Genomic DNA, 12062 nt, shown 5'->3' on the forward strand with positions numbered 1-12062 from the left:
GTAGTCACAACCTTGCATGGTGATGGTCTTATCCTTGGAAGGCTAGGCAATCTCTGAAGCATGTGGCCGTTCTGTTGTGGGATAAGAACTCCACCTGCACAGTGCAGTCTTTTCAAGCATCACACCAACATTTCACTGCCTTTGGCAGCCTTCAAAAGGCAGGAGCAGCACTGCAAGCCTCAGTACTCTCCCGGCAGTATGCCTGGAACATTCCAAGGAGCCTCAAGGAGGACAATCATCAATCACTGGTTCTCGTGTAAACGTCTGAGCATTGATCTGAATCCAGACTGCGGCATCTCTCCACACGCCATCCCTCATACAAGAATAATGGTCAGACCTTACCCTGATACTGAGTTCCCAGCAGGAAATCGTTCTTTAGGTCTCTCTGACCCGTCACTTTCAGCGTTAAATGCGAGCCTGCGAGTTCACCTTTGTGTGCTCAGAAAGAGCTTCAGCAGCACCATTGTCTGATCAATGACCAGCACTCGTGACCCAGCCTTCGTATGGAGCTTCCCAAGTTCCCAACCAGAATTGCCTTCGCATCTGTGGTCCAGAAAATGTCGACGCAGCATTTAAGCATAACTTAGTAACTTTGTTGATAATAAAGAGGACACAGCAGATGGACTGGAGCTTCATTCTGATCCCTTTTGAGGCCTCCACATTTTCATTCCAGCAGTTTCAGATATACACAAGGAAGCCTGGCACACTGATGGCATTCTCACGATCAGATTTCCATGTTGATTACCCATCGAAGAGCTGGCTCAGGGATTATGTCAAGCCACGCTAGCCAGGCCTTCAGGTCCAGAGTGGCATTTAATAGTCCAGCATCTGGGGCCTTGACACACACCTCTGATCTCACATCGTCGTTGCCATCTAGCAGACATTTCAGTGCTAGCTAGGTCCCTAGCTCTGCATCATGCAGGTGGAGAATGGGAACTACTGTAGGGATGATGTCTAGCTGTTAACGCAGTAATGATGTCATGTAACAGGCCGTCATGTGTGCCTAAGAGCCCCAACTATTACTTGAAACGTAACCCACACTCAAGCCTGACAGACATTACATGGAGGCCATTGAAAGATGTACCGAGTTAGATTGACTCCCATCCCATTAAAACCTATAAGATCCACATTGAGCAGTCTTCAGTGTAGAAGCATCGGGAGAATAAACCAGACGGCAAAATCTATACTCATGAGGCCACATGATATGATCCTCAGACACAAGTCTAACATATGCATTGCCTAATCACCATGTTGATAGAGCAAAAGGCTTTGCTCATGTTGCTGCTGTGGACAGAAAGGCAACTCACTGTCCTGAGATTGTGCAAGATACCTTAGACCTGAGGCACATGATGGGAGATAAGCGAGAAGGAGGGGTACCTATCATACTTATATGACCTTGGGGCATTGTGTCAGTTAGAAGTGCCATTCAGTAGATGAGAATTTCGGAGAAGCAAAATACATTTACAGAAGTACAAAATATAGACAGTGAGTGAACACCTGTGCCACTTCTTGTGCTCTCAAAATTTCTTAATTTTTCTTACCCTACCCCTATGTCTAGGTGCTTCCCCAACACCTGCAGCGGAGGTGGAGACAGCCTGCTGCCTGTTAGGCCCTGTTGTCTGTGATGACCTTGGTGGGTATCCTTTGGAGGGCACCAGCCTGCTTTGGGTCTCCAGCTGTGGGGAAGGTGCACCCTCCTCGGCCTTTGGAACTGGAGTTTCTGGGGTCACAGACAGAGGGAATTTGGAGCAGCTGGACAGCCTAGGAGAGTCCTGGGTGGATGGCCCCAGGGTGTCCGGCTAATGCCCCTCCTCCTTGTGGTTGCCCAGGGGTCTCTCCCTGACTCTTTGAGGAGAAGGGGCTCCCGGAAGGAGATTGAGGTGCCCCGTACCCCTCTCGCCTATCCACTGATGGATCCCACTCATGGGTATAGTGACAACAGCAATAAGACGGAGAACACAGTGAGACTGTGCTGGTGGAGGGTGCAGGTGAACATACGAAAGGCTCTATATCTAGTGGATCATCAGGGTCCTCCTCTGAGGTGTGCAGGTCCTCACACTTATCCAGCAGAAACTGAACATTCTGCTGGACCAAGGTCTCCATGGTGGTCGCCAGCCTTCCAATGGCAACTTCAGTGCGCTGGCATGTCAGTGCTCCAACACCAGACGGACTCCTCTATCCTCCGTTCTAATCTGGTGACAGCCTCTGACAACACTACCTGCTGTGCCCCTGTCTGCCTTTGGAGCTCCACCATCTCTCTGAGGGCCGACTCTAGAGGCTCGTCATCGTACACAGGCTCAGGAGGAGCCAGGCCTCCAGCAGTCTTCCAAGAGTTTGCGTCACTTGGTTGTCACTGTCTCTGCCTGCTGTGGGCCCGAATCCATGCTGTGCTGACCAGATGGTGACCCCGAGCCAGGTCCCACCAAGGTGTGTGTCTCTGTGCTGGTGGAGGGTTCAGGTGAACGTAGCAAAGGCTCTACACCTAGTGGATCCTCAGGATCCTCCTCTGAGGTGGCCTGGGGACTGGGGCTGATGGGCTGCCTGGCGGTGTGCTTCCTCCTTTCCTTCCTGGTGGCTGTAATAGAGAGAAGAGATAATTAGTGATTGGCTGGATAGTCACCTACGTTAAAGAGCATTCACAGTTTCGATGGGTGGGCGAATTCTAGTACATGGACCTTACTGGCTTGCTGAGGGCATTGATCTCACCTTCAGCACGAGCACGGTCCTGGTCCTCACCAGCCAGCTCTGCCGCCTGCTCTTCAAATGGGTTCAGTGTTTTGAGCTCTGGCATCCCCCCTCAAGACTGGCATTAAAGATATTATGGGTGGAATTTTGTGTTTGTGGGCGATCTTTTTCTGCATACAGACAGATGGACAGACTGTGGGCAGGATAGATGCCAAAGCATATGATAAGCATGCAGCGGAGGTGGAGACAGCCTGCTGCCTGGTAGGCCCTGTTGTCTGTGATGACCTTGGTGGGTATCCTTTGGAGGGCACCAGCCTGCTTTGGGTCTCCAGCTGTGGGGAAGGTGCACCCTCCTCGGCCTTTGGAACTGGAGTTTCTGGGGTCACAGACAGAGGGGATTTGGAGCAGCTGTGTGTGCTGAATGGATATGCATAAGGACTGAAGATGCAACTTGTGCAGGATGTGACAAAAGATGAAGATGTAAACGTGTGTGTGAGAGAGTCAGTGGTGATGTCCCTTGTGCTGGTAGTGTGTGAGATCCTTGTTGACTGTAACCCTGCAAATGCCTAATGGCCTTTCGAGAGTGTGAGTTGAGATTGAGGAGAAGGTTGACTTACCCTGGTGGAGTAGATGAGATCATTTGTCCTCTTCTTGCACTGGATAGCATCCTCTTCTGAGGAGTGCAGGTGCTGACCGCACTGGCGACCTCCTCCCAAGTCTTGATAGTGAGGTAAATGGACCTCCACTCCCATCATGGAGGTAAACTTTCTCCCGCTGGTCCTCGCCTGCCCGGAAGAGTGCCGCCAGTGCCTTGTCGCTGAACTTTGGGCTACAGAGCTTGCCTCTTCTTGGGGCCATTCCAGTGCTTGCCACAGTAAGTCCTGAGCTGCAGAGGTTGAATGTATGTACAAGGGCTGTTTAAATGTGGCATCCAGAAATATGAGCCAATAAGGTAACAGTGGGGTGGACAAATCCCAGCCCGCCCAGTCACGAAATACGACATGCTGCTCGTTCATGCATACATAATTAGGTGAAAAGCAGGCGATCTGGCGTAGAAACACACCATGACAGCCGGCGAGAACCATGCCAACTTTCCTGCCCACCACTGCACTTAGTCATGGAGCAGAAAATTCCACCCATAATATCTACTTTCATGCCAGATAGGATTTCAGTCCTCTCTGCTGAAAATTTCTCCACATTAGAGATGCCAATTCTGTTTGCCATCTTTGGCTGAGACCCAGGAGAGGACTGCTTATGCCAATATTTGTGACTACATCTTCTATTGGGATCTCAGCGCCTATTGTCAGTTTTGATCTCTCCCATAGTTAGTTGCAATTTGAAATTAACAGGATGGTAGATGAATAATATTACAAACATTGTGGCCCTGGCAGTGAGGGTTCAGGGAAAGCCATAAACAGCAAGGCCAGGGACAAAGAAGTCCAGGTGAACTTAACAGCAGGACCTAAATATCATTTTTCTGCTCTGTTTCCTGCTCAGCTGCCAGTTAAATTGACTAGGAGGGAAGATCAGCTGCAGAAGGCCACAATTGGAGACACTTGAGGACAGTACCTGGTAACTGAGAAGTGGGGGTAAAGTCAAGCAGTGGAATTTAAGGAGAGAAAGAGGCCATCGGGGCTGAAGAGAAAGAGAGGCATCGGGACTGGAGAGAGAGAAGCATCAGGACTGAAGCGGGAGAAGCATTGGAACTGGAGAAACAGAGTGAGAGGCATCGGGGCTGGAGAGCAAGAGAGGCACATCGGCACTGGAGAGAGAGAGAGAGGCATCGGGACTGGAGAGAGAGAGGGGCATCAGGACTGGAGAAAGAGAGAGAGAGAGGCATCAGGACTGGAGGGAGAGAGAGGGAGAGGCATCGGGGCTGCAGAAAGAGAGAGGCATTGGGACTGGAGAGAGCAAGAGAGAGAGGCATCCGACTGGAGAGAGAGTGAGAGAGAGCGGCAGCTGGACTGGAGAGAGAGTGAGAGAGAGAAAGAGAGAGGCATCCGGATTGGAGAGAGCGAGAGAGAGAGGCATCCGTACTGGAGAGAGAGCGAGAGAGAGGCATCGGGACTGGAGGAAGAGAGAAAGACATCGGGACTGGAGCAGAGAGAAAGGCATCAGGATTGGAGAAAGACTGAGACAGAGAGGCATCGAGACTGGAGAAAGAGTGAGATAGAGAGGCATCGAGACTGGAGGGGAGAGAGAGGCATCAGGGCTGGAGATGAGAGAGAGGCATCAGGTCTGGAGGGGAGAGAGAGAGAGACACCGGGACTGGAGAGAGAGGCATCAGGACTGGTGATAGAGAGAGGAAGCAGGACTGGAGAAAGAGAGAGAGAAAGGCATCGGGACTGTAGAAAGAGAGAGAGACCTCGGGATTGGAGAAAGAGAGATAAGCATCGGGTCTCGAGAAAGAAAGAGAGTGGCATCGGGACAGGGGAAAAAGAGAGAGGCATCAGGACTGAAGAAAGAGAGAGACACATTGGGACTGGAGAGAGAGATAGAGGCATCCGAACTGGAGAAAGACAGAGAGGCATTGGGCCTGGAAAGAGGGAGAGAGAGAGAGGCATCGAGACTGGAGGGGAGAGAGAGAGGCATTGGGACTGGGGGAAGAGAGAAAGGCACCAGGATTGGAGAAAGAGAGGCATCAGGGCAGAAGAAAGAGAGAGAGAGAGGCATTGGGACTGGAGAAAGAGTGAGAGAGGCACTGGGACTGGAGGGGAGAGAGGGAGAAAGACATCGGAACTGGAGAGAGAGTGAGGCATCGGGACTGGAGAAGGAGAGAGAGGGATGCATTGGGACTGGAGATAGAGAGAGGAAGCGGGACTGGAGAAAGAGAGAGAGAAAGGCATCGGGACTGTAGAAAGAGAGATAAGCATCGGGACTCGAGATAGAGAGAGAGAGAGATATTGGGACTGGAGAAAAAGAGAGAAAGCGGGACTGGAGAAAGAGAGAGAGAGAGGCATCGAGACTGGAGGAGAGAGAGAGGCATCAGGGCTTGAGGGAGAGAGAGGCATCAGGGCTGGAGAAAGAGTGAGAGAGAGGCACCGGGACTAGAGGAAGAGAAAAAGGCATCGGGACTGGAGCGGGGAGAAAGGCATCGAGGCTGGAGAAAGAGAAAGAGGCATCAAGTCTGGAGGGAGAGAGAGAGAGAGAGACATTGGGACTGGAGAAAGAAAGAAGCGTCGAGACTGGAGAAGGAGAGAGAGAAAGGCATCAGGACTGGAGAAAGAGAGAGAGATGTCGGGACTGGAGAAAGAGAGAGAAGCACTGGGACTAGAGAGAGAGAGAGGCATCGGGACTGGGGAAAGAGAGAGAGGCATCGGGACTGGAGAAAGAAAGAGAGGCATCGGGACTGGGGAAAGAAAGAGAGGCATTGGGATTGGAGAAAGGGAGAGAGGCATCGGAGTTGGAGAGAGAGAGAGAGAAAGAGAGGTCAGGACTGGAGGGGAGAGCGGAATTAGCCTGGAGACAGAGAGAGGCGTCAGGGCTGGAGAGAGAGAGACATCTGGACTGGAAGAAGAGACAGGTGATTGGCACTGGGGGAACAGGAAGGCATTGGTGCAAGAGGTGGCAGGGAGAGAACAGCTGCAATTGATGGGTTGGAGGCCAAAGAAGGGCCAGAGGACACACCTGCTACCCCCAGCCCACAACAAGGGCCATAAAAGGTACTTACCCTGTACAGCCAGCAGCTCCCCCACCTTTCACTGTCTGGTTTCCAATCCTTGGGAAACCCAGGAAGCAGCAGTGAATTTTAAATCGGGCTCTCTATTGTGCTGTGGGACCCTAATTTAAATATGTAATGAACTATCGCACGTGTCCACAGTGAGGCCTGAAGGTGCCATGATATCTATCCCCACTGTAAAAAAGATGATTGGGCTTGCACAGCATTATGAGGAATATGCCATATTTAAATCTTTGTCCACCCGTCCAACCTTCTCCTGCCCATAATGGGGGGATTAATAAAAAGGTTTACATCTTTCAGTATATATTAGTTGTGTAATATTTTTAACTTACTTTCAGTCACGATACATTGCTTCATTAAATTTGCTGTTTTACAATCAATCTATCAATCATTGACATATTTAGGTTACAGCAACATTATGGAAACATGAAAAATTGTACTTCAATTCAGAAATTATCTTTGAAATTATAATTTCTTGATGTCATACAAAAGCAAAATACTGTGGATTTTGTAAATCTGAAATAAAAATACAAAATACTGCAAATACTGAGCAGGTCTGACAGCATCTATAGAGAAAGAAAAACAGCAGGGAAAATCAGGAACTGATGTGGGCACTGTTTTAAAAAGCCTCTGGATCCCAATGCCTCCAGTATGCACTCCAGTTTCGAAATGAAGGCAGGTGGAAGGGAGTCAGGAACCTGCTTACCTCCAAATAATGACCTGTTAAGCTCCTTGAAGAACTTGTAACAGGCCGGGGAGGGTGAGAACAGAATTTTCAATTCAGAAAGCGGCGAATCTGAACAGTCTGGCACATGTTAGTGCACAGCTGCCTGGTTCAATGAGGGAAGAAGTAAAAGCTTTTTTTATATGCGGTGAAAGGTATTGGGACCTTGGGGACCTTGCACCAGGTCATGCGCATTGCCTCTCATTTTTCCATTTTGGCTACTTTTGTCCTCAGTGAAGCTGCTGGTTCTCTGAGATGATGCCTGCTCTCTTTGGCAAGCCAGCAGCACCCCCAATCATGGCTGCCATTTGCCTTTACTGCTCACACTCTGCAGGCAGCTCCTGCCTCCTGCTAGTGCTCAGCACCACTTAAATGGGTGCCAAGCTTGCCAATTAGGACATTTACATTTCAGGATAGCATTGCATGAATTACAATGTTTTTTTTTAGTTCTTTCATGGGATGTGAGCATTGCTGACAAGGTCAGCATTTGTTGCCAACCCCTAACTGCCCCTGAGATGCTGTCTTGAACAATTGCAGTCCATTTGGTGCATATACACCTACAATGCTTTTAGGAATGGAGTTCCAGGATTTTGACCCAGCAACAATGAAGTTATAGTTCCAAGTCAGGATGGTGTGTGGCTTGGAGAGGAACTTGCAGGTGGTTTCCATGCACCTGCTGCCCTTTTCCTTCCAGGTAACAGAGGTCGCCGGTTTTAAAGGTGCTGTGAAAGAAGCCTTGGTGAGCTGCTGCAGTGCATCTTGTTGTTGCAGCACAGGTTAGGGAAATTATTCAGGTATCGGGTTCTGGACCCTGACTCAAAAATACAGTCCCATCATTTCAGGTTGATAACCTTTCATCTGAATTGAACCAGTTCTGAAGAAAGCTCATCAACTTGAAACACTGAGCAGGATTTTATCATCATTTCAGGACCCCAATGCAGGACCAAATGGACATCCTGAGCCTGCACTTGCCGGCAGTAGGACTGGCTCAGCAATTTTCCCGGAGGCAGCCTCTTAATTGGAACCATGGGAGACCCACCAAGAGAGATGAGCATAGCTGAGGCAGATTGGGATCAACAGGGTGCTTCAAAATGGAGATGCCTCAGTGAGAGAGGTAAAAAATTTAAAATCAGAGGGGCCAAGCAGGCATTGGGCGCTGCTCCACTGTGGCAAAATGCAGGTTGCTCAGGAAAAAGCACCCTTAATAGGGCTTTTAACTTTTTTACAATGGCTGCCCATCTCTATGTGAAGAACTGCTTATCAGTGTACGATCCCACCACTGGGAAAGTTTGCCAGCACTGGGACTGCAACGGGACGCCATTCACAATGTGGCTCCTCGTTTTTTCCCACGCCCCTCTCCCCCTCTCATCCCGGCCTCTCAGCCCATCGCCCTGTAATGGGGGAAATCCTATCGGTTAATTCTGCCAGACCTGCTGAGTATTTCCAGTATTTGTGTTTTTTGTTTGAAGACTGTCTATATCGGATAATAGAGCAATTTTAATTCTTTGGCATTCCCAAGCCTCATCTAGAAGTCCAAGGCCAAGTGTCCCTTAACCAAAAATTGAGCAGAACACTCCCATTGTACATTGCAATTTTGTTCCCTTTCCCACAGGTATTCTTAAGGCTTCGCTGAGTAAAACTGAAAATTTAGTTCCAATTAATAACAGATTTTTGTATTGTACTGCAAGTTTCACACTTACTTACAACTATATTCAGACTGACCAACTTTGATGGCTGTAAAGGCCTTACTTCAAACAGAAAAAAACCATTCATCAAACTACTCAGTTTTAATCCTAGATGACTGGTGTGAATTGGCAATTCTGAAATGAATTGTGTACCTAGAGCCAACTGCTTTTATTATTTCCTCCTTAGCTTGAATTTTGTGTCTCCGGTCTTGAATTGGGGAGGGGAGGTAATTTTTTTTACGAATTGTCAGGGCAGTAATCTGGTGGAGTGGATTGTTCACTCATTGTAAAACTGACAGAATTTTTATTTCTTTGAAATCAATGGAATGAATATTGGGCAATCTCTACAATGGATAGGCAATTTGCTCTATCAGGTTACTGCCCAAGTAATGAAGGGGAAAATTACCCAGTTGATTCAACTCTCTACCACTACCGGCAGCCTTGCTGGTAACTTAGTTGAGGAGTGGAGTTACCCTTCATCCAGATTCAGAATGTTTCTCTCTGTTGAGTCCATTGGATGTAATAATGTTTGCTTAATGTTCCATTGTACGTCTTTTGGATTAAATGGTTGGAAATGTTATGTATTTTGCTTTCATAGCTCTACTCACTTTTCCAAGCATGTGTTCTTTAAGTTGTAAGTCTTTCAAGGGGTCTGGAAGCCTTTGTTTATACTTACAGCCTTGTGCCAGTATAAAAGTGATATTGATCTCATAACTATATTGTTGCCAATATAAACCCTTAGGAGCTACAAAAGCTGTTCTGAATGTGTTAGAAAAACTTACCACCCAAGAGCTGGCTTTTTGATGGCTTTAACCAATATTGTGTAGGTAAGAACACCTGTGAAACTGAAATTGGCATAAAGTTCTCACGATCTTCAGCAGTCTTTGCAACCATGTTCTAATGCAGTTGGCAGTTAGACAAAACAGATTGTAACGGCCTTTAAGTGCTGCTGTGCACCGGTGAAATTAAGATACAATTGAATGCATCTGTTTTAAATTGTTGTGTTTACTCTTGTAATTAAAGATACATTTTTAAATATATTTTTTGATTACTATGGCAATGCACATCATGATTTGAACTTCAGAAGATGATATATTGTATTTGCATTGATATTTAAAATTGTAGCTGAAGTCATAGCCAAAAGAGATGACATTTAATGTAAAATCGAACCCAAAAATGAATTAGCATTGTGCTAGCCAATTTATAGTGATTCTTTGATTAGGATTCATATTTGTGGTTCATGTCTTCATTGTTCAAGTGAGGCTTTGGGATTTGACAGGGGTTTGGATTCCTGCAATTTATGTAGATATTAACATGTGTAACCAGTGTATGTTCTAGCTATGATTAAAATTTTAATACTTAACTAGTGTTATTTTACTGCAGCAGTGTTTTAGCAACCCTCAAAATCCCTGGTGCCAGTAGGTAAATTAGCTTGAATATCTTAAATGTTATAAGATATTTCAGAAAATCCTAAATAATTCATTTCAAAAACCTAGTTATGATTAGGAGGAGCTATAAATCAAAGTATTTGTACAGTGTATGGATAATGATCAATCTTTTGCATAATTTCAGGCAACTGATGAGCCTTCAACAAAACCCTTTGAACAAACTGTGGCAGGAACGAACCTTGTGCCTTGGCAGCAGCACCACTTGCAAAAATTCTCTTAGTGGTCATATCTCAGGAACGGTTTTGGGATTTGGAGAAGATGAATTAGGTAATCAACCTAATGTTTGGAACGATTGTTGCTGTTAGAGTATCTGTTCATATTTACCAGAGACATATTTAATTGGACAAACACAATTTCTAGATTATAAATCAGACAAATTAATTTTCTTTTGTAATTGTTGCAAATCGTATGAAAAATAGTTAAATCCACTACAATTCACCATCAAAAAGCTGTTATCTTGTGAAGTTCTGCATCATGATCCAAAATCCAGCACCTGAAAAGGAGCATCTGAAGCAGCAAGAGGTTCACATAACTAATGGCTCATATCGTTGATGACATGTGATGAGCTCAATCGTTAAATTGCAACTTTGTAAATTTACTTCCCACTATGCAGCATGCTCTATATAATATACATTTGAGGCCCCTGTAATTTTACTTTAGATTTGAAAAATAATGTCATAGTTCCAAGGAAATTATCTTAGAGCATAATTTATTTAATACATGCAGCTGATGAGTGACTGTATCTGCTGCCCTTATCCAAACTCATACCAATTCCTGTTCAACCATTACTTCTTTGTTTTTGTCTGCTGACCTACTTTGGTTCCTGGTCCAGCACTGCTGCAAGTTTAAAATAATTCCTCCATGGCCTCATCCAGCCCTACCTCTACCTCCTCCAATCCTACAACCCTCTGAGATCACTGCACTTCTCTATTTCTGGCCACTTGAGCATCTCTGATCTTATTTTCCCCACCATTTGTGGTCTGGCCTTCAGCTGCCTCATCTGTAGGCTCGGGAATCCCTTCTGTAATCCTCTTCAGCTCTCCATCGCGCTCTCCTCCTTTAAGATACTCAAAACCTGCCTCTTTGACCAAGCTTAGGTCACCTGCCCTAATATCAGCTTATTGTTGCTCACTGTCAAATTTTGTCTAATACTGCTTCTGTGATGCACCTTGAGATGTTTTACTATGTTGAAGGAGCTAGAAGCTTTATGAATGCAAGTTATTTTTGTGGGGGGTGCTGGGAGGAAGATGGACAAAGTCACTTTGGAATCAACTTAGCTCAAAGATAACAGGCTTCAAATGAAAGATTGAAACCGAGTTGATCTTTCTATGATAGGCACAGTAATCACATCTCTTAATCAAACAGACCTACAGTGCCCCAAGCCACCATTGCCAATGATCCTTGATTCATTGCTGTGAATTGCTCCCAGAGGAGGGGAGATCCCTTTCTCTCTGGAGTCCCAATTAAAGAAGATCGTTTAAGGTTCTCTTAGATAAACATCGGAAAGCCTATCAGTGCTCTTTGCTAGTGAACTGCAGTGCATAGTTAAAATAATTTACAAAATATAGAATTTGCCATAAAGGTTGTCAGGTCCTGCTCCCTGCTTGCCCCATTACTTCTGTCACCAGCAGTTGAAAATGAGGGATGATGTAGAAAACATCCATCAAAGTATGGGAAGACATTTAAATACCATGCAAATGAGAAATAAACGTCAAATGATATGATTTCGATCACTTGCACCCCAGTGCCACTGAGGACAAGGTATTCTTTGAATGAAGCATAGCCTAGACTGGTGGAGAGAGTGGTTTTAAAATGAAATTTAAAACTGTATGGTTGCAAGG

At 46.2% G+C, this 12062-nt stretch overlaps 1 protein-coding gene across 5 annotated transcripts in view; it reads left to right on the forward strand.

The window, feature by feature from the left end:
* The window catches only part of hhip (hedgehog interacting protein), a 236923-nt gene that overhangs the window by 135506 nt on the left and 89355 nt on the right, over positions 1-12062 (forward strand). For all 5 annotated transcript variants that reach the window (XM_078540822.1, XM_078540831.1, XM_078540851.1 and 2 more), the window contains exon 10: positions 10346-10488. In XM_078540822.1, coding sequence (XP_078396948.1) covers positions 10346-10488 — 143 coding nt within the window. The remainder of the gene's footprint in view (positions 1-10345; positions 10489-12062) is intronic.

The sequence above is a fragment of the Cetorhinus maximus genome, chromosome 1 (genome assembly GCF_964194155.1).
Source record: "Cetorhinus maximus chromosome 1, sCetMax3.hap1.1, whole genome shotgun sequence".
Lineage (NCBI taxonomy): Eukaryota > Metazoa > Chordata > Chondrichthyes > Lamniformes > Cetorhinidae > Cetorhinus > Cetorhinus maximus.